The sequence below is a fragment of the Stomoxys calcitrans genome, chromosome 1 (genome assembly GCF_963082655.1).
Source record: "Stomoxys calcitrans chromosome 1, idStoCalc2.1, whole genome shotgun sequence".
In the NCBI taxonomy this organism is placed as follows: Eukaryota; Metazoa; Arthropoda; class Insecta; order Diptera; family Muscidae; genus Stomoxys; species Stomoxys calcitrans.
The window spans coordinates 202,942,297-202,961,778 of NC_081552.1; the positions used below are offsets into that span (position 1 = coordinate 202,942,297).

The 19,482-nt window shown below is 41.6% G+C and overlaps 1 protein-coding gene across 6 annotated transcripts in view; it reads left to right on the forward strand.

The window, feature by feature from the left end:
• LOC106086586 (mediator of RNA polymerase II transcription subunit 13) overlaps positions 1 to 19,482 on the forward strand; it is a 68,106-nt gene that overhangs the window by 27,063 nt on the left and 21,561 nt on the right. For all 6 annotated transcript variants that reach the window (XM_013251322.2, XM_013251315.2, XM_013251317.2 and 3 more), the window contains exons 4-9: positions 7,966 to 8,059; positions 13,167 to 13,250; positions 13,523 to 14,046; positions 14,125 to 14,908; positions 18,109 to 18,304; positions 18,425 to 19,068. In XM_013251322.2, coding sequence (XP_013106776.2) covers positions 7,966 to 8,059; positions 13,167 to 13,250; positions 13,523 to 14,046; positions 14,125 to 14,908; positions 18,109 to 18,304; positions 18,425 to 19,068 — 2,326 coding nt within the window. The remainder of the gene's footprint in view (positions 1 to 7,965; positions 8,060 to 13,166; positions 13,251 to 13,522; positions 14,047 to 14,124; positions 14,909 to 18,108; positions 18,305 to 18,424; positions 19,069 to 19,482) is intronic.

Sequence of the window (19,482 nt, forward strand, 5' to 3'; positions counted from 1 at the left end):
GCTTTTTTTCTCAACCTATTAAAGCCAACGAAATAGCCAAGAGTCAGAGTAAAAAAAATCACCAGTAGTGAAACCAAATAAGAGACGCCGAGTCTGCAGTCAAATTTGAGGGATGAAAGAAAAACAGCGAGACTGGTGGTAAAGATGTGATTTAATTATTACAGATCTTGTTTTTTTGTTTTAATAACTTCAAAGTATACGAAAATGCATTTAAACTGAATTGCAATTTTACCTCTTAAAAAAGATTTGTATAGGGTTTTTTTTTGGAAACAAAATTTTTCACGTAAGGTTAACAAAGTGGGCATACCATATTTTCACTGGTTTTGTGCATCGTTTGGAAGTTGTGTTGATGGCTTCGAACGCTAAGACTACGGTGACATTTTTTGGGGTATTCTGAAAGGGCGTGTCTTAACATCACAAAAACCGAACCTTGCTAAAAAAAACAAGTAAAAAGGCCTTAAGTTTGGATACCCACCACCTCTGGTATATATGAAAACCAGCTTTCGGCATTCCGGTGAAAATTGGATAACTTGTGCACCCAAATTCGACACAGATATTGAGTGGGTTAATAAAAATAAGTCACTGTTGAATTTTGTATTTCAAATTTCAACAATATCGGGGTGATATATGAAGCTTTTAGAGGCTTCGGACCCTTAATCGGCACATCGGTCTATATGACAGCTATATCTAAATACAGTCGGAAAGCGGGTGGCCCAAAAATACTTACTGTTTCAAATTTCAGCGAAACCGGATAAAAAATAAAACTTTTATTCGCTTCATACCCTTAATCGGGATATCGGTCTGTTACATCTAAATATTGTCCGATCTGGACTACATTTGGGTCCTATGTTAGGGGGGCATAAAACTACTCAATGTTTCCAATTTTAGCGAAATCGGTTAAAAAATAAAGCTTTTATGGGCTTTAGACCCTTTATCTGGAGATTGGTCTATATGGCAGCTATACCTAAATATAGTCCGATTTGATCCATATTTAGATCAGATATCAGGAGGCCTAAGATAACACTTTGTTTCAAATTTCAGCGAAATCGGGTAATAAATAAAGCTTTTATGGGCCTCAGACCCTTTATCGGCAGATCGGTCTATATGACAGCTAATCTAAATATTGTCCGATCTGAAGCATATTTGGGTCCTATGTTAGGAGGCGCAAAACTACTCAATTTTCAGCGGAATCGGTTAAAAAAATAAAGCTTTTATGGGCTTTAGACCCTTTGTCTGAAGATCGGTCTATATGGCAGCTATAACTAAATATAGTCCAATTTGATCCATATTTAGGTCGGATATCAGGAGGCTTAAGATAACCCTCTGTTTCAAATTTTAGCAGATCGGTATATATGGCAGCTATATATAAATATAGTCCGATATGGACCATATTTGGGTCAGATGTTGAGAGGCCTAAAACTACTCACTGCTTCAAATTTCAGTGAAATCGGACGAAATATAAAGCATTTATGGGCATTAGACCCTTTTTTGGAAAATCGGTCTATAAAGCAGCTATATTCAAATATGGTCCGATTTGGCCCGTTTAAGAACTTAATCAGCGTGCATCAAAAAGACGTATCTGTGCCAACTTTCAACTCAAAATCTCAATTTTTGAAGGCTGTAAAGTGATTACAACAGACGGACGGACAGACGGATAGACGGACAGACACACGGACATCGTTAAGTCGTCTTAGAATTTTTCGACGATCCGAAATATATATACTCTGTCGGATCGGAAATTGATATTTCGATGTGTTGAAAACGGAATGTGTAAATGAATTTACGGTGGTGGGTATAAAAAAAACTTGTGGTATGGAACAAGATAGCAATAATCCGACAATCTATTCACGATATATCTCAAAGTTTAAAATTCCTAAACAATATAACAATGACCCTTGTTATCAAGTAAGAAAGGGTCAATAAATTTCCACGTATGATTTAAAATAACCCTTCAATACCCTGGTACAAGGAATTGTGATTTATTACTTAGTTACTGTGCTAAGATGGAGGCATTCAATTTTGTCATTCCGCTTGTAACTCCTACATGCGAGTACTTATATTTGTTTACCAATTTTAAAGAAATTAAAAATTTTTGTAGGTTGGAAGGCATATATATATATATATTTTTTTTTTTTTTTTGTTTTTCCAGTGGCAACACTGCTCGTCAGAAAGTCCACATGATATCTCAGTTACTTATTGGTAGTGAACCAAAAGTAAGATGACGTTAGTTTTGAAGAGATAAGGAGAGTTATTTTGGCTTTTATGATGTTTGAAATACCTTATATTGTCAATCGCACAATAGAAGACGGACTTTCAAATACCGTTATGATCATCTCATGCAAAGAAAACAAAACATCTTAAAAAGATGCGAGAGGAAAAAAATGCAAATATAAATAACACAACAAAATAAAATTTGAGTGCGAGATGGACAATTTGTAAATACAAAGGTCAAAAGGGTTGCCATGTTATCGATTAATTTTTAAAATTTTTAATAAAATTAATAACGCGAGAAAAAATAAAAATATAAAGCCATATCGTTTGAGGTAAACGATATAATATTGTATATTATTTAAGCAGGTATTTGTTGTACACAACGGCAGCAGTCCTTGCCGATGACGGATTTCATCGGGTCAATCCTGTATCTACAACCGGCTGTCATGGGATTGCAAAAAAATATTGGAAGACTATGCGATTTATTGTATACATTAATTTATTTCACAGTTGAGATTAATTACTCTTCTTAGTCTAAAATCATGAAGCAGCCTTGATAGACAAAGCATTACTCATGTTTTCGTTATTACTGGGAAAGAAAACAAACAAAAAAACAAGTTTCTGCATTGGTTGTTATTATTTTTATTTCTTTCGCAACTTACAAACCACGCATTGCATTTAAAAAGATCTATAGCACGTACATACATACTTACATTAATTATACTAATTATTTCCACATACAGTGACGGACAAAACTAAAGCACAGATTCTGCCATCCAACATTATTTCCTTCAAAAGTTTTGAATACAACATATTTTCCACATGGTTAGTCGGCGCTGTTCGGTTATTGTACAGTTTTTCTAAAATGTTCAAGGAAAATGATTGGGGCTGGTATTTTGATAACTAGTGTTTCTTCAAGGTCTTTCACCTCCATTAAGTCTATTCAATGAGCTTGGTAATATAAAACGGCTTAGTGTATGTTATACAACGTGGTGCTTCATGCTATATTATTTCCAATATCCGTCTGTCGTGATCACTCTACAGCCTTCAAAAATTGAGATATTGAGCTGAAATTTGGCACAGATACGTCTTTTTGATGCACGCTGGTTAAGTTCTTGAACGGGCCAAATCGGCCCATATTTGGATTTGAGTCAAATGCTTTATTTTTCATCCGATTTCTCTGAAATTTGAAACAGAAGGTTATCTTAAGCCTCCTGATATCCGACCTAAATATGCATCAGATCGGATTATATTTAGATATAGATGCCATATAGACCGATCTCGGACTATATTTATATATATCGGACTATATTTATATATAGCTGCCATATATACCGATCCATAAAGGGTCTAAAGCCCATAAAAGCTTTATTTATTACCCGATTTCGCTGAAATTTGAAACAGAAGGTTATCTTAAGCCTCCTGATATCCGACCTAAATATGCATCAGATCGGATTATATTTAGATATAGATGCCATATAGACCGATCTCCCGATTGAGGGTCTGAATCCCATAAAAGCTTTATTTTTGATCCGATTTCATTGAAATTTGAAACAGAGGGTTATGTTATGCCTCCTGATATCTGACATAAGTAGGGATCAAATTGGACTATATTTAGGTATAGCTGCCATATAGACCAATCTCCAGATAAAGGGTCGAAAGCCCATAAAAACTTTATTTTTTAACCGATATCCCGATAAAGGGTCTGAAGCGAATAAAAGCTTTATTTTTTATCCGATTTCGTAGTTTTAGGCCACCCGCTATCCGACCCAAATATGTTGAAGATCGGACTGTATTTAGATATAGATGTCATATAGACCGATGTGCCGATTAAGGGTCTGAAGCTCATAAAAGCTTTATTTATTACCCGATTTTGTTGAAATTTGGGATAAAAAATTCATCAGTTACTTATATTTATTAACCCACTCAATATCCGTGTCGAATTTGGGTGCATAAGTTATTCAATTTTCACAAGATTGTGCCGAAAGGGGGTTTTCATATATACCCGTCGTGGTGGGTATCCAAACTTCGGCCCGGCCGAACTTAATGCCATTTAATGCCTTTTCCACTAAGGAACAGGGGCAAACTTCTCACATATTAATGAGTGGAGTCCAATTCAAGTTTAAGCTCAATGATAAGGGGCCTCCTTTTTATAACCGAGTGCGAACGGCGTGCCGCAGTGCGGCACCTCTTTGAAGAGAAGTTTTACATGGCATAGTACCTCACAAATGTTGTCAGCATTAGGAGGGGAAAACCACCGTTGAAAATTTTTTTCTGATGGTCTCGCCAGGATTCGAACCCTGGCGTTCAGCATCATAGGCGGAGATGCTAACCTCTGCGTTACGGTGGCCATCAAAATTACGAACTAGTTAAAAAAGTAAACAACTCCATCAGGGATGGAAAAGTCGGTAAATTTTAGTGCTCTTTCCACTTGAGGTAGTATCCCCGCGACCGATTTCGTACCTTTTCATGCACTAGGAATTTTTTAACAATTCGGATGTTTTCGAACCTTTTTTTATCAAAAAAAAACGAGAAGTTCATACTTTATGAAACAAGCCACAATAAATTTGTTAATCGCTCGAATCATCTCTGACCGACTGTTGAATTTGCGTTATGCGGATCGTTTGGGGGATTGAAAGGCCAATATCAGTTTATATTTTCTCGCATTATTGGATTTATTGCGCCTCTAAAAAGCTTTGTGAGAGTAGCGGAGTCCTTGACACTTGTCTCTCAATTTCTATATGAGATTCGTGATCTAGTTTTGGGAGTTTTGGGGTGGGGCGTTACCCTAGGTACTTGAGTTGAAATTTATGTTTTTGGGTGATGACAAACTTGCCCATGAACATTCCATTAAGGAATAGGGAGAAAACTTCTCCAATAACATTGACTGCTGTCCGATTCAAAGTTTAAGATTAATAATAAGGGTCTTGTTTTTTTATAGCCGAGTCCGATCGGCATGACACAGTGCTGCGACACCACTTTGGGGAAAAGTTTTAATTATCAATGTACTATCATTAATTTGATCGGATATAAGCAAAAGATGGGATTACTTTGTCTTCGGTTAGGGTTATATATAAAGTGCCCAAAAACTGTTTGTCCTGAAAATCCTTTCTGGAGTTTGTTTCAATATTGCCATCACCATAACTTGAAATATCCCACACCTTCGACTGGCTTTTGTACTGTGTAGTCTGTGAGGCAGAAATTTTCTGGAGAAATGAACACATCGTGAAATGATCCCCATCAGGCATACAAAAATTTTTGAAATCTTTATACAAAACAAAAAGTACTCTTTCGTGGTCCAAAAAGCACCCATTTAGTATCATTTCAAAATAAATTTTTTCCATCCCTGCTTCATATATGTGCATTAGTTTTGTCGTTCTAGTTTTAGACCTTTGACTATTTTTCCGAATATAAAAAAAATTAAAATATATAAAGTGAAGTGAAAATAAAAGAAATTTTTATTGGAGCAAATGTTGGCTGACAAATGTCCGCGGTTTAGTTTTATCTGTCACTGTATATTTATGTTTGTTTACTGGAGATGTGCTTGGCTTTATAAAAAAGCTAGCATGTAAGAAACTTTAAGCAAAAACGATATCACAAATAAATTACACCGCAAATTCTCATCAAAACACTTGCTGCCGTTTGAATACCGTTGCGTTCGATGAACTTTTACGTGAAAAAAAATTAATATGTATAAACAAATACACAGATATATATTCTTCCGGGCATATATGTGCGTACATACATGTATATATGCATACAGTTAGGGATTTATATCGCCTGAGTTTGCCACTAGAGATCCCTTCTTGGTAGAGCTGGCAAAATATCGATATTATCGATATTTTATTTTTTGACGGAATATTGATTGATATTTTTCCGATGGATACTATCGCTAGTTATTTTTTTGCAAAACTAAACAATCCGACACTGGATGTATCCTTTAAGATACATTGCGCCTATAGAGGGCTCAATTTTCATCCGATAAGACTAACATTCTGTACAATGATTTCTCTCATGACTCCCAACTGTCTTTATTAACCATGGTTTTATTTGGTCTGTGGATTGACATTGCTTCTTTATAAATCGATCTCCTGATTTTTACTTCTCATTTTCGTTTGAAATATAGGTGATGGAAAATTAGCAATAGTATGGATACTATCGATATTTATTAGGTCTGTTCGCATACTTTTCCAGTAAAAATTTGCAGGAGAGTAAGAGCCATTTTACTCTCTTTAAAAAATTTGCAAGCAAAAGTACGCAAACGACTTCCAGTGAAAATTTGCAGAAAAACAGATGATTTTTGTTTTGGTTGGTTTTTTATTTGCTTGCTTGGAAACAATTTCTTTTAAATAAAAAAATCCTTACGATACTTGTGAGGTATTTTTCTTAGATAAACGTCAATTTATTGACCCGGGAATGAAAAGGCTAGAAGGGGAGCCATTTTTATATCCATGATCTTCGTGCCGCTGGACAGCCATCACAAATTACCGTACAATCCCATAGCAGCCGGTTGTACGTACCGCATTGGCCCGATCGAGTCTTTCAGTGTACAACACACTGCTACATCAACAACAACAACCGTGCACGAAGCTACGAATATCATCCGTGGCACCAAGTCGCGCAAAGCGCTTGTTCCAGACAGAATCTCTACACTGATGCTGAAGAATCGTATCTGCCTGGAGTCGATTACCTTACAACTGTCCTCATCCTATCTGTATACTATTATAGTATGTGAATGTGGTGACGATGTAGAAAATGGGCAGTCTGATCCTGCTACCGAAACCTGAAAAGGGCACGAGCAAGGGGGAGTCGTACAGACCGATCTCCCTTCTCTCATCAGTAGCCAAGACGCTTGAGGGACTACTCCTCCCGCTCCTCTCGTTGGACAATTTCAATTCGACGAGCATCAGCATGCATTTCGAAGGCTGCATAGGACTACAACTGCTTTACATGCACCTTGGACTAACCAGCAAGGTATCTTTGTCAGCACAACAAGTGCATTAAAGCATTACTTTTGGATATTGGGGCTAGATAAATTGCTACGACCACTGATGTGAGGCTAGGGGAGCTTTCTTTTTGCTCATGTGGCGGCTACGGACACTTTGTTATCATTGAAGATATCTGTATTCGTTCACAATTGGCAGACTAATTTGCACTAATTTTTTCTAATCCCACTGTGCGTCACTTGTTTAACTGCCCAGTTAGACCCACTCAATCCCATGGCAGCATCTACACTCCTTAACAAATTCAAAGGAACGGTGTTGGTTTCATCGTAGCTCTCGGATGAGAATGATTCCATCAAAACACTTAAGAAACCGATAATTGCTCTTTTCTTGTTGTCTGGAAGGATACAAAGTTTTAATTTTTCAAGATTTTTTTTCGGTCATTTCGCCCATAGTGCGTTTAAGAGAAGTTCGACTGTAATTTAAGTAAGTCTAATATCAGGCTATTTAAACTATCCTAATGCTTAGTATGTAGCCGCTGAAAATTATGTTGGGTTTGACAGCTTACAGCTGTTCGTCTGGACCAAATCAATCAATGTAGAATCGATTTCCAAGATCAGTGGAATGTTTGTCATCGATAGAGATACAATTTTGCCGATTGTAAACTAGTTGGAAATTGAGTTTTGCGGCGCTAGATCGGCCATGTCGCCCATAGTGCGTTAAAGAGAAGTTCGACTGTAATTTAAGTGAATTTGATAACGGACTACCTAAAACTTGTTATGCTGATCTTTTACTCTTTTTTATCTTACAGGAAATCAAATGCTATGGAATGGCACTTGGGAACGAGGTCTTACATACGAATGCCGTTCCTTACTCTTCAAGGCGCTACATAACCTTATGGAAAGGTAAGTTGAAGTTAATTTTTTAATTGTGGAAGTACCCTTTTTTGGATGTGTTTTGTATAGACACGTAGAACAATGAAAATGAATGGAAAAAAGTTGACTATCATCCATTTCTTCTCATGGGATAGATAAAATCTAAAAATGTATCAATCCTTTTTTAACTTCTTAATGCTAGAGAAAGTCTCCTCCTTATGTGAAATCCTTGACAAACGTATACTGATCAGGATAATATGGGTTTCTGATGAAACATTTTTAGAAAAACTGAAACTAAAAACTGAAAGATTCTGATCGCCAACGTCAAATTCCCACTAAACGCTAAGCGTGAGTGAATCGTGAGTCATGATTTTCTCCTGTGCCGTGAGCGTCTCGCAATTTTCTCGTGAGTCATGAGTGCCTCGTGATTGTTTTTTTTTTCTCGGGAGTCTGAGAGTAAAATTACTCAAGCGCAATTCTCTAATCTCCTATGCTTGTATATGAGTAATTTGCCGCCTTGCCGTCCTTTGGAGTAAATGCAAGTCCCTGCCACGCAAGTGTTCAATAGTCTCCTCCTCATCCTCATCATGGCAACTACTACAGAAGTCATTGTGCGGTTTCCCCATGCGCGCCGCCATGCGGCCTATGGCAAAGTGTCCGATTATGACCCCTGTCAAAGTCCTCCTCTGGTCGATGACCCGCCATAGCGCTTTGGCGGTCCGGCAACCATCTACCGAGTTCCACCTCGCCACCGACGCTGCCCTGGCCATCCCAGATACTGTGTTCGTCGACAAATAGCATGTAGGCAAGACCGATGACTGGTCCGCCCGGCGCAGACGAACCCCACCTGGCGCACTCGTGTGCCCTCTCATTTCCTAGAATCCCCTCATGCCCAGGAACCCATGTCAGCGTCACATCGTGGGCCCGGAGCCTATCCAGGGATTCCAAACAATCCGCCACGCATCTCGACCTCACCATCCTTGAACCCAAGGCCTTGAACGCCATCATACGGTCCATATAGATTATGAGTTTCGAGGGCGATAAGCCCCTTACTAGAATTTCCCTTGCGGCCACTGCAATGGCACAGACCTCTCCCTGAAAGACCGTAAACTCGTCTGGCACTCTCAGAGACATACTGATAATGAGTGCATCAGAGTAGACCACCAATCCAGTCCCCGACTCCATCTTGGAGCCATATGTGTAAATCGAGGTCGCATCCTCCTCAAGCACAGTATCCACCCTCCATTCGTCCCTCTCAGGAAATCGAGTCTACCCTCCGTATCCATAACACCCAGAATCGAAATGTGGCCTCAACCATCCTCCTTCAGCACGCCGAGCTCCCTCAGCCTAAGCGTGACCCTGGCAGCGCAGTTCCAAATATAGGCCCCAATGGGCTGCATATCCAGCATCGCCTCCAGGCTAGTACTGGTCTCACGATGGCCGTATGCATCCAATACATCATCCTGGGATATACCCCTCACTTCCTACCGAACATCCTACTCCAGGAGTAAAAAGCGCACAGTGCCTTACGGTGTTCCTCTTCCAGAACAGTTTCGAATCGAGGACCATGCCTAGGTACTTTGCCTCTTTCGACAGCCGCAGGGTGACCCCGTCCAATGACAGGAGTCTGAACTCCGGTATCTTATATCTACGCGTAAAGATCACCAGCTTTGTATTTCCTGGGTTGGTCCTCAACCCATTCCTGATAGCCCATCGCTACAACCTTCTCAGTGAACCTTCCATGATCTCGCTGATCGTCGACAGAAACTTGCCTCGGGCCAACAGCACGACGTCGTCCGCATAAGCAATAATTCTCGTGCCGTCCTCACCGAGATCCATCGGGATTTCATTAATCACGAGGTTCCATAGAATCGGTGAGAACACCCCTCCTTGGGACGTTCCTCTGGTCACCCGTCTTTTGATCACACTATCTCCCAGGTTCGCATTAATAATCCTGCCATAAAGCATATTATTTGTCCACTGAGAGATTAAGGGTTGAATCCCCGTGCGGTCCAGTGCGGCGACTATCGCTCCTATGTCCACACTATTGAAAGCCCCCACAATATCCAAGAAAACCGCCATACCACAATATCCAAGTGTAATCCTTCTGTCGGAGAGACGTCTCGACCTCCTGTACCACCTCGTGAAGGGACGTCTCCACCGACCTGCCGACCTTTGAGGTGTGCGTGTTGTGCCCCACTTAAGTTTCCTCTCACTTTCAGGTCAATCAGTCTCTCCAGTGTTTTCAGCAAAAACGATGACAGACTAATATGCCTTAATGCTTCGTCGTACTGTGGTTTATTCTTCCCGCCTCGGGGATAAAGATCACCTTGACTTTCCTCCATGCCCTCGTAATGTAGGACCATGCCAGGCACGCCCTGAAGATCTGCTCAAGCCATGGCAGGCTGACTCCAAGGGGCTCTTGCATCAGTGCCGGGAAAATTCCGTCAGGTCCGGCCGACTTAAATGGCCGGAAAGTGCGGATCGCACACCTTATCTTCTCCTCGTCAACTATGTCCCTGATGAGGTCATCCGTTAAGGCCACATTTGTAGGTATTGCGATATCCTGATCGCCGACCTCTTCCTGGCCACCTGGGAAATGAGCCGCCATCAAAAGTTCCACCGTATCCCGCCCACTCTCACTCTCAGTGTAAGTCCCGTCCTCCCTCCTTAGGGAGCTAGGCGTGATGGGATCCTTCGAGAGTACTTTGCACAACCTAGATGCCTGTGCTTTCCAATTCCCTACAAAAATTTCGCCCAGGAACTCCTCTTCGCCTTTCTCGTCTTCTTCTTGAACTTGTCAAGGGCTTCACGATACTCATCCCAGCACTCTGCCGTGTTCTTTCTCTTGGCCTTATTAAAAAGTCTTCTGCTCTCCCTCCTGAGGACCTTCAGTTCCGGTGACCACCATGACTGGCTGGTTTTACGTCGCGGTACTCTTTCGGGAAATGCCTTCAAAAAGGCCTCGTTCAGGCATCCCGCGACAAGATCGACTGGGTCTCCAGTTCCCTTGCGTCCTCCAGAGGCCTCAGAGGAGATTCAGTTTTCGTGATCTGAGTCCACGCTTTTGTTTGATTCTGATTCTGTTGAGTATCCAGACCCAGAAACTCTGCGACTAAGATGGGTTGCGTCCGGAGGGATCTGGATCTGAGTCAAGACGGTCTGGCTGGGCAGTTAAACAGGTGACGTTATCGTGTGGTCCCTCCAACCTCATTGTTGCCCTAATTCCGGTGTCTCCGTCTGTTCCGTAGTATTCCGTGGAAAATGCTTTTTCAGCAGAAGCCTCAACATGTTCGTTGTCTCTCTCTGCTCTTTCTCCCATGTCGCCCATTAACGGTTCTGTTTGGACATGGTTTTTGAGAGAAGTTCAGATTATAGATTGTATATGGAGGTACGGTATAGAATGTTTACCTCCTAGTCGGAATGAGGTCCAGGTAGCAGTGACCCGACTAAAGAACAACAAGGCAGCAGGAGCCGACGGGTTACCCGCTGAACTATTTAAGACCGGAGGCGACCAATAAGGCGCTTGCATCAGCTTATCTGCGCAATCTAGCTAGAAGAACGAATACAGCAGGAGCCGACGGGTTAACCGCTGAACTATTAAGACCGGAGGCGACCGATAAGGCTAGAAGAACGCATACCCAATGATTGGAACCTCAGCATACTATGTCCCTTTCACAAGAAAGGACACAAAACGGAATATGCCAACTACAGAGGAATAAGTCTCCTCCCCATCGCACACAAGATACTCTCGAGCGTACTGTGTGAAAGATTAAAACCTAAAGTCAATGAGATAATACGGACCTTACAATGCGGCTTTAGAATTCACCCTGGAACAGATATTCACACTGTGCCAAAACCTGGAAAAGACCCGAGAAGGGCAAATCAACACCTACCATCTCTTTGTTGACTACAAAGCCGCTTTCGATACTCCTTTACGTTCAAAGGTATTTCAAGCCATGTCTGAGTTTGATATGATGTCATCTGCAGGATGACACTTGCTGATACGCGTTCCTCAGTAAGAATAGAAAAGAATCTCTTCGAACCATTTAATACCAAACGAGGTATCAGACAAGGAGACAGCCTATCGTGTGATCTCTTTAATATCCTGCTGGAGAAGATTATACGAGATGCAGATGTGAATAGATATGGCACACTAATCACAAGACAGCACATGCTACTTGTCTATGCCGACGACATCAACATCATAGATCGGTCACCGGAAGTAGTAACTGCAGTCTTTGAAAGAATCGAAAGAGAGTAAGTGAAAATGGGACTGGCAGTAAATGTAGATAAGGCGAAATGGATGGTTTCAACTCCTTGTACAACCGAGCATATGAAGAAAATGGAAAAAGTTGGTAACCACAACTTTGAGATAGTCAGTAACTTTATCTACCTCGGCACCGCCGTAAACGAAACGATTGACACCAGTTTTGAGATAAAGCGAAAAATAATACTGGCAAACAGATGGTACTTTGGACTAAGTAAGCAGTTTGGAAACAAGGCCACCTCTTGACAGACGAAGATTACACAATACAAGACACTGATACTACCCGTGCTGTTATATGGTTCTGAACCATGGGTACTTGTGAAAGCAGATGAGGCAGTGCTTGGAGTATTTGAGAGAAAGATTCTTCATAAAATATATGGACCAGTTTGCGTTAATGGAGAATATAGGCGACGTATGAACCACAAACACAAAATACAACGGCTGCGTTGGCTAGGTCATGTTGTCAGAATGGATGAAGAAGTTCCAGCAAAGAATTCTTTTCAAGGCAAACACAGTGGTACTCGCAAAACGGGAAGACCAAAAGCCCGATGGAAAGATAAAGTGGTGGGAGGGAGACACCTCGAAACTTGGTGTCAGAGTTTTTAGAATGAGCGCAGAAGATCGAGGCGCTTGGAAGGCTATTCTACGTTCGGCTAGTGGAACAAATGTTCTGTCATAGCCAAATAAAGTAAGTAAGTAAATATATAGAGGAATTTTAGCGTTGTCTTTCGTAAAAGAAGGTCTAGGCCTATTAAGTTTTTCTAGGTGTCTCTTCCACCAACCTATTCTAAAATCTCTTTAGATTTAATCCTTGAATGTATGAATTTACTGTTAGATATGTATTTTGGTTTTTCTTCATTGTTTTAGATTTGTGCTGACTAAGGACATTGTGCGTTTTGGCAAATGGTTTGTGCAACCTTGTACATCAAATGAACGAATATTTGGAAGAAGGTTTGTATTCTGTTTGTTTTTTAAACCGTCTCAGAGAATTTTGGGTACATTTAACGTTATTTTGTTTTCGGATGTTAAGCTAAAAACTCGTATTATTAAATTTTATAATTTGAGTAGCAATTAAGTGGCATCCCATAGAAAAATGACAAGATCTCTGTGGTTCAGTTGTAAAGTATAAAATTGAACCATCGTTCTCCTTGATACATTTTTAACATTTTGAATTTTAAAGTCTGAAAATGGCACACTAATATTTTAACAATTACATTTTTCAGCTCACAACATTTGTCATTCTCTTTTACATTCTTTGTGCATGGTGACACTGTTTGTGCATCGATTGATTTGAGAGAACACCCAGCAGTTCGTCCATTAACCAAAGAACATTTAGCAGAGGCAGCAGCAGCTTTTGCTGCGGCTGCTTCTAATGCCAATTCCCCAGAACAAACATCACCAAATTCGCCAAATGGAGGTGGTGAAGGCGTTAAAGAAAATGCCGCCGCCGGTACCACCATTGCAGCAAACAATGCAAAATGCAATAGCTTAACAAACAATAACATCAACGGTAGCGGCAACGGCAACACTAATAACAACGCCAATACCAGTGGTAATAGTAATGGTGGACATCTGAAACCAAGAAAGGTGATATTGGCCCCATTTGGTATGGCTGCTACTCTAACGGGTAACAGTTATAAAGAAAATGATCCAATGGCTGAAAAAATTCTCGAGGATTGGGTATCATTTTTCCCATTGTGCAATAAAGAGAATAACGATGTACCACCGGTCGTTGAAGTTATAGCTGGTAAGACGCCATCAACATTGATAAACACTAGCATCATGTAGCCACAATGTTAATTATTTAATTCTTTTTCTTCTATAGGTGGTCATAAAATGTACCATCCTTCCATTTATGTACTAGTCACTGATTTGGATGATATGGAGGAAATGGAGGAAATGGAAGCTGTTGCATCACAAAAATCATCTTTAGGCTCTTCATCATCTGCCGGAGCGGCGGCTATTGCCGCACTCTCCTCTGCCGCTAATCAAGGAGGAGGAGGAGGAACAAATGACGCCTCAAACATTGAGGCAAAACCACCTCTGGTGGAAAATGTTGGCAATAGCAAACTGTCAGCTTCTGCCTCAGCTAATAATAATACCACATCAACTACCAAATCTTCTTTAGCACATATGATTGAGCGGCTAAAGATTGATCACACTAAAGTTCAACCGTATTATGACACACAAACGCGAAATTTCACCTGCAACACAACTAATACTCATGCTCCGCCCCAGGCTGCATGCGAAATGCCTGAGAGAGCTTGGCAGGATTGTATCACAAATTCATTACACATAGAACACACATTGAATGATACAATCTTATCTTCCACCACCTCAACATCATCATCGTCCCTAGCTCCAACGAATACCAATACCAACACAACCACCAGCGCCTCGCCAAATAACACAAATACAACGAGTGGTGGTGGCAGCGGTAATGAGAATACCTCTGCGAACAATGCCGAAGGTTCTGCTGATCAAACGGATTCAAACAATGCTGATATTAAACCGAATCTAACAGCAAATGTATCTCAGAAACAGCAGCAGCAGCAACAAACCTGGGGTTTTATTGATCCCACACAAAAAGCACCATGTATATGCACAAAGTAAGTTAATTTTTTGTTAATACCTTTTTTTTCGATAAATAACAAAATCATATATAGGAATTTTTTTTGAATGCATCGAAAGCCATTTACCAAAGTCAAGGCATGTTTGTTTGTTTTTTAATTCCGTGTAGGCTCAAAAACGGCTTAACCGATTTTGACAGAGGGTTCACAGAATTTTTTAAAATACGATATCTTGAAGATGGATGAAAAGATAAGAGCAAAATTTTGTTTGTACATTTATAGTAACTCAAAAAGAAAAGTGTTAAATATCTAAATTTGGGTTTAAGCGATCTGGGGAGCGTGCTAATCTCTGCGCTACCGTGGTTTCTGTGTTATAGGTCTCAGATAAACCGATTGTCCGATTTGACTTCTTTAGCGAGCACCAGGACTATGACTTCCATCCTACATATCAAGTATTTCACAATCGTATGTAGCTCTCCTATAATAAACGATCTTTCGTCTGCTTGATTCTGTTGAGTGTCAAAACCCAGGAACTCTGCGACTATGGGTCTGAGTCGAGTAGGTCTGGCTAGGCAGTTAAACAAGTGACGTGTATCGTGCGGTCCTTGGTTACAATCGGGACATACATCTTGCACGTCGGCATCAATCCTTGCTCTGTAGGAGTTGAGGCGGCTGCATCTGCCGGAACGTAATTGAACCAGAACTTATCTGGTTTGCCGGGGGAGGCCAATTTCTTCAGGTGCAACGGGAGGCGATCGTTCTCCAAGAACTACATTCACCCGGTAGCCATTTACCGCATCTGCTACCGTGTCTGCATGAATGTTGTCTAGAGGTTCTCTCTTGTAGCTCTGACGCTCACGCTCTGGATCATGTAGATCTACCTTAAGGGTACTGGGGGGTGGATATCTTCCCACAAGATGATGGTTTGGATGATCTCTGCGATAACAGCCCAAAAGGTATTGCTTAGACAGCACGTAGTTATGTCTTCGCACTGGTAGGATCTTTGTCTCCTGATGGAAGTGGTCCACATGAGAACTTAGGAGACAGCTAGTCGCAATTCGAAGAGCGGCATTCTGACAGATGTAAATATAATTCCACTGCTTGTTACATATCTGACATATCCACACTGGCGCTGCATAACTTACCGCAGACCGGCCAATTACTTTGTACGTGGTCAACAAGGTTTCTTTTTCAGCACCCCAAGTGCTTTTGACTTAATCGCAAATTGCTGTGACATGTAGTGAGAATGTGTAAGAGCTGTCAAATGTGACGCCAAGTATTTTGGGACACTTGATGGTCGGAATCATTTCTCCATCGACCCACACAGTCAGCTCAGTATTCACCTCACGCGTATTTATAGTGAACAATGTAGCTGAAGATTTGGTGGCAGATATCTTCAGATTTTTTGCAGCGAAATATGAGGCAAGTTCGTTGGAGGTAGACGTTCAACCTATCGCAGATGTCAACAATGGGTGGAGGGCCTGATGCCATGATCGTACAATCGTCCGCATATGATACGATCTCTATCTCGTCTGGAGGGGGTGGAATGGAGGATAGGTAGAGGTTAAACAGTGCCGGAGATATCAATGTGTGCGGTGATGGCATGCAATACTGTTGTTGTGCTATGCAGTCTTCGAAATCCATGTTAATGCTCGGCGAATGGATATTCTCCTACGGAGCTCGGGAGGAGTAATGCATCAAGCGTCTTTGCTATTGGTGACAGAAGGGAGATCAGTCTGCACGACTCCCCCAAACTCGGTTCCTTTCCAGGCTTCAGTAGCGGGTTCACTCTGCCCATTTTCCAAACATCGGGAACTATAAAAGTGTTCAAAGACAGGTTGAGGACAGTAGAAAGGTACTCAACTCCAGGTGAATCCTTATTCTTCAAGAGATTCCGTCGGGGCCCAACGCCTTAGATAATTTTGCGCCACGAATGACATTCGTAACTTCGCCCACCGCAAATTGTGATGGCTGTTAATCGGCTCGGAAACCACGAATACGGCGATTGGCTTTCCTTGCCCTGTCACTCTCGGAATGCAAAATTAATTGACGGTTGAACAACCTGGCGCATCTCTTCGGATCAGTCACAGTTATTTCGCCAAAAGTGACTGAGGTCCTGTCATCCCGTCTACCAGGGTTCGAGAGTGATTTAACAGTAGACCACAGCTTGCCTACACCCGTGCCAAAGTTACATTGCTCCAAGTGTTCCAACCACAATTTCCGCTTATGTTCGTTGACTACCCTGTTTATTTCCAGATTCAGCTCGCTGATTCTGGGGTTAGTGGGGTCCATACAACGAATCCCATCACGCACGTCTTCGAGTACCACTGCCTGCGCCGAGAAATTGGGCCGCACTTAGGGTATTGGGAATGGAATAAAGCGGTCGGCTGCTGCGTTAATGATGTCTAGGAATTTCCTCTCGGCCACTAGCACATCCGAGGGGGGTGGCAGCTCACTGAAGCGGCGATTGGTATACTCTCTGAAGCCAGCCCAATCGGCCTTCTTCTGATTGATAAACGTTCGGCGCTCAGAGGTTATGAAGTCGGGTGGTCGGTCGATGGTGAGAATTATGGGGAGGTGGTCTGTCTCCAAAGAGATGACGGCTTGCCAGAATACGTCACTCAGTCCGACGACGAGGACGCAGAAGACGACGACGACGCTTGTGACCCACTGCTGGCTATGTTCGCACAGCACATTGCGACATATCCAGTATGACTATACTCTCGTAGTGAAGTGAGACCAGAGCAAGATCGGAAATGTACCCACTCCATGCACCGATTACACCTCACCGACACCGACCGATCATGGAGGCGGTTCTGGCAAACCGAACAAAACCAGTGTCCGGGGTTCTTTTCAATCCCGGCACGGGCTAGAAGCTTGCGGAGAAGGCACTCCGGGATGTGTCTCTCCCATGACGAAAAAAGACGAACACGTATGCTAAGGCGGCTGCCCTTGCCGTTGAGGGTTCCATTGGGTCAATCTGGTGCGTACAACGGGCTGTCATGGGATTGGACCTAAGTAATTTACATTAACTATAAGTTAGTATTTATTTATAATAAATAAATAAGCTGAATATTTTAATGCTTACTAGCATTTGTTAGAACCTCATATCATTCCATTTCGGTTTCTGACTACAAAAAGATAACGCGCCGAGAAACTAGCTAACATGTGGGTGGAGGGGGGGAAATTTTTCCAAAAGAAGTCCCAATTAAAAAAACAAGAAAAAATTTTTATTGCAGAACCACTCAGGCGGCTTCTTCGGGACAAACACCAGGCAATGGTACCCCATTGCAAGGCGGAGTATCCAGCTACTCGCGTAATTCCATGATGGATTGCATGCCAATACCTTCGGTAGGATCGCCGGGAACACCAGCACCTTCGCCACATCCAAATTCGGCATTGTCCCAACCAACTTCCGTACCACCCGCAGACCAAGTGAGTATACACAATATGTACAAACAATCAAGAAAGTAGTTTTATACTTTTCTATTGCCTGCGGATTTTTGGATTTTCATTATTTTACATTCTATGGTTTCTTACTAACTTTCTTTTTAGATGTTAATGAGTCCCCGTGCTCCCACATCTGTACCGAATTTGCAGCAGCCAACAACTCCAATTGATCATCTATTGGATAAGAATACACCAGCGCCTACACCCACAGATCAGCACGATAACAAAAGTATAACAGCTTCGCCCTATGTACATCCAGCACCCAGTTGTGAGGCTCCTCTTTCTGTTGAAGGCATGCATGGCATGGGAGGTGGCATGGGACCTGGTAGTGTTGGACCTCAACCACCGAGTGTGGGGCGTTGTACGCCTACTATTCACCCGCAGCAGTCGTCGCTACCTCCCCAGGCCCAGCAATGTGGTTCGATTTCAGTAAAAAAGTTCGATGTGCAACCTGGAACGCCGCTGCTATTAGGGGCTAGCAGCAATAATTGCTCTTCCGTCGTACAAGGCGGCCTACCTCCATCGGATAGTAAAATGGAATCTGTTGTCATGCCTACCAGCGCAGCCACAGCATTGCCAAATAACAACTTCAATAAATACAACACGGTACAATCGGCTGCAAATGCTATGAACGAGTTTTGGAAACTGTACAAACCTCCACAGATTACTGTCAAGGACATTGATACGTTTGCAAATGATGATTGCCTCAAGCTGGATGTTCTTTATGATTTCACTATACAAAATGCTTGGTAAGTACCTTTGGTTACCCTATCCACAATCCAGTTGACATACAATAGCAAACAATTAGTTGAATGAGAGCTTTTAAGGAGTAACATCATTTAAGTTTTATGCTGTTGCCATCTTTGGTTCTCAGAAAAATGTATCTCAATTGATATGGAACGATTGTAAAAATAATTTACTGAAAATGGTAATGAGAGATTTTCTGTATCACAAAACAAATCGTACAAAAATTAATTTTTACCACACAAATCTCCTTGTGTAAGAGAAATGTAAATCGAAATATCAAATCGTAGTTTTGTAATATTGAAATTACTAACTGATTATGATGCTCTGTATTGCCGTATCAGACAGATTTTTGTAACGATATATTTATCGATATGACAATTAGTACATCGTAACGGAAATCGTACTATGAGACCACC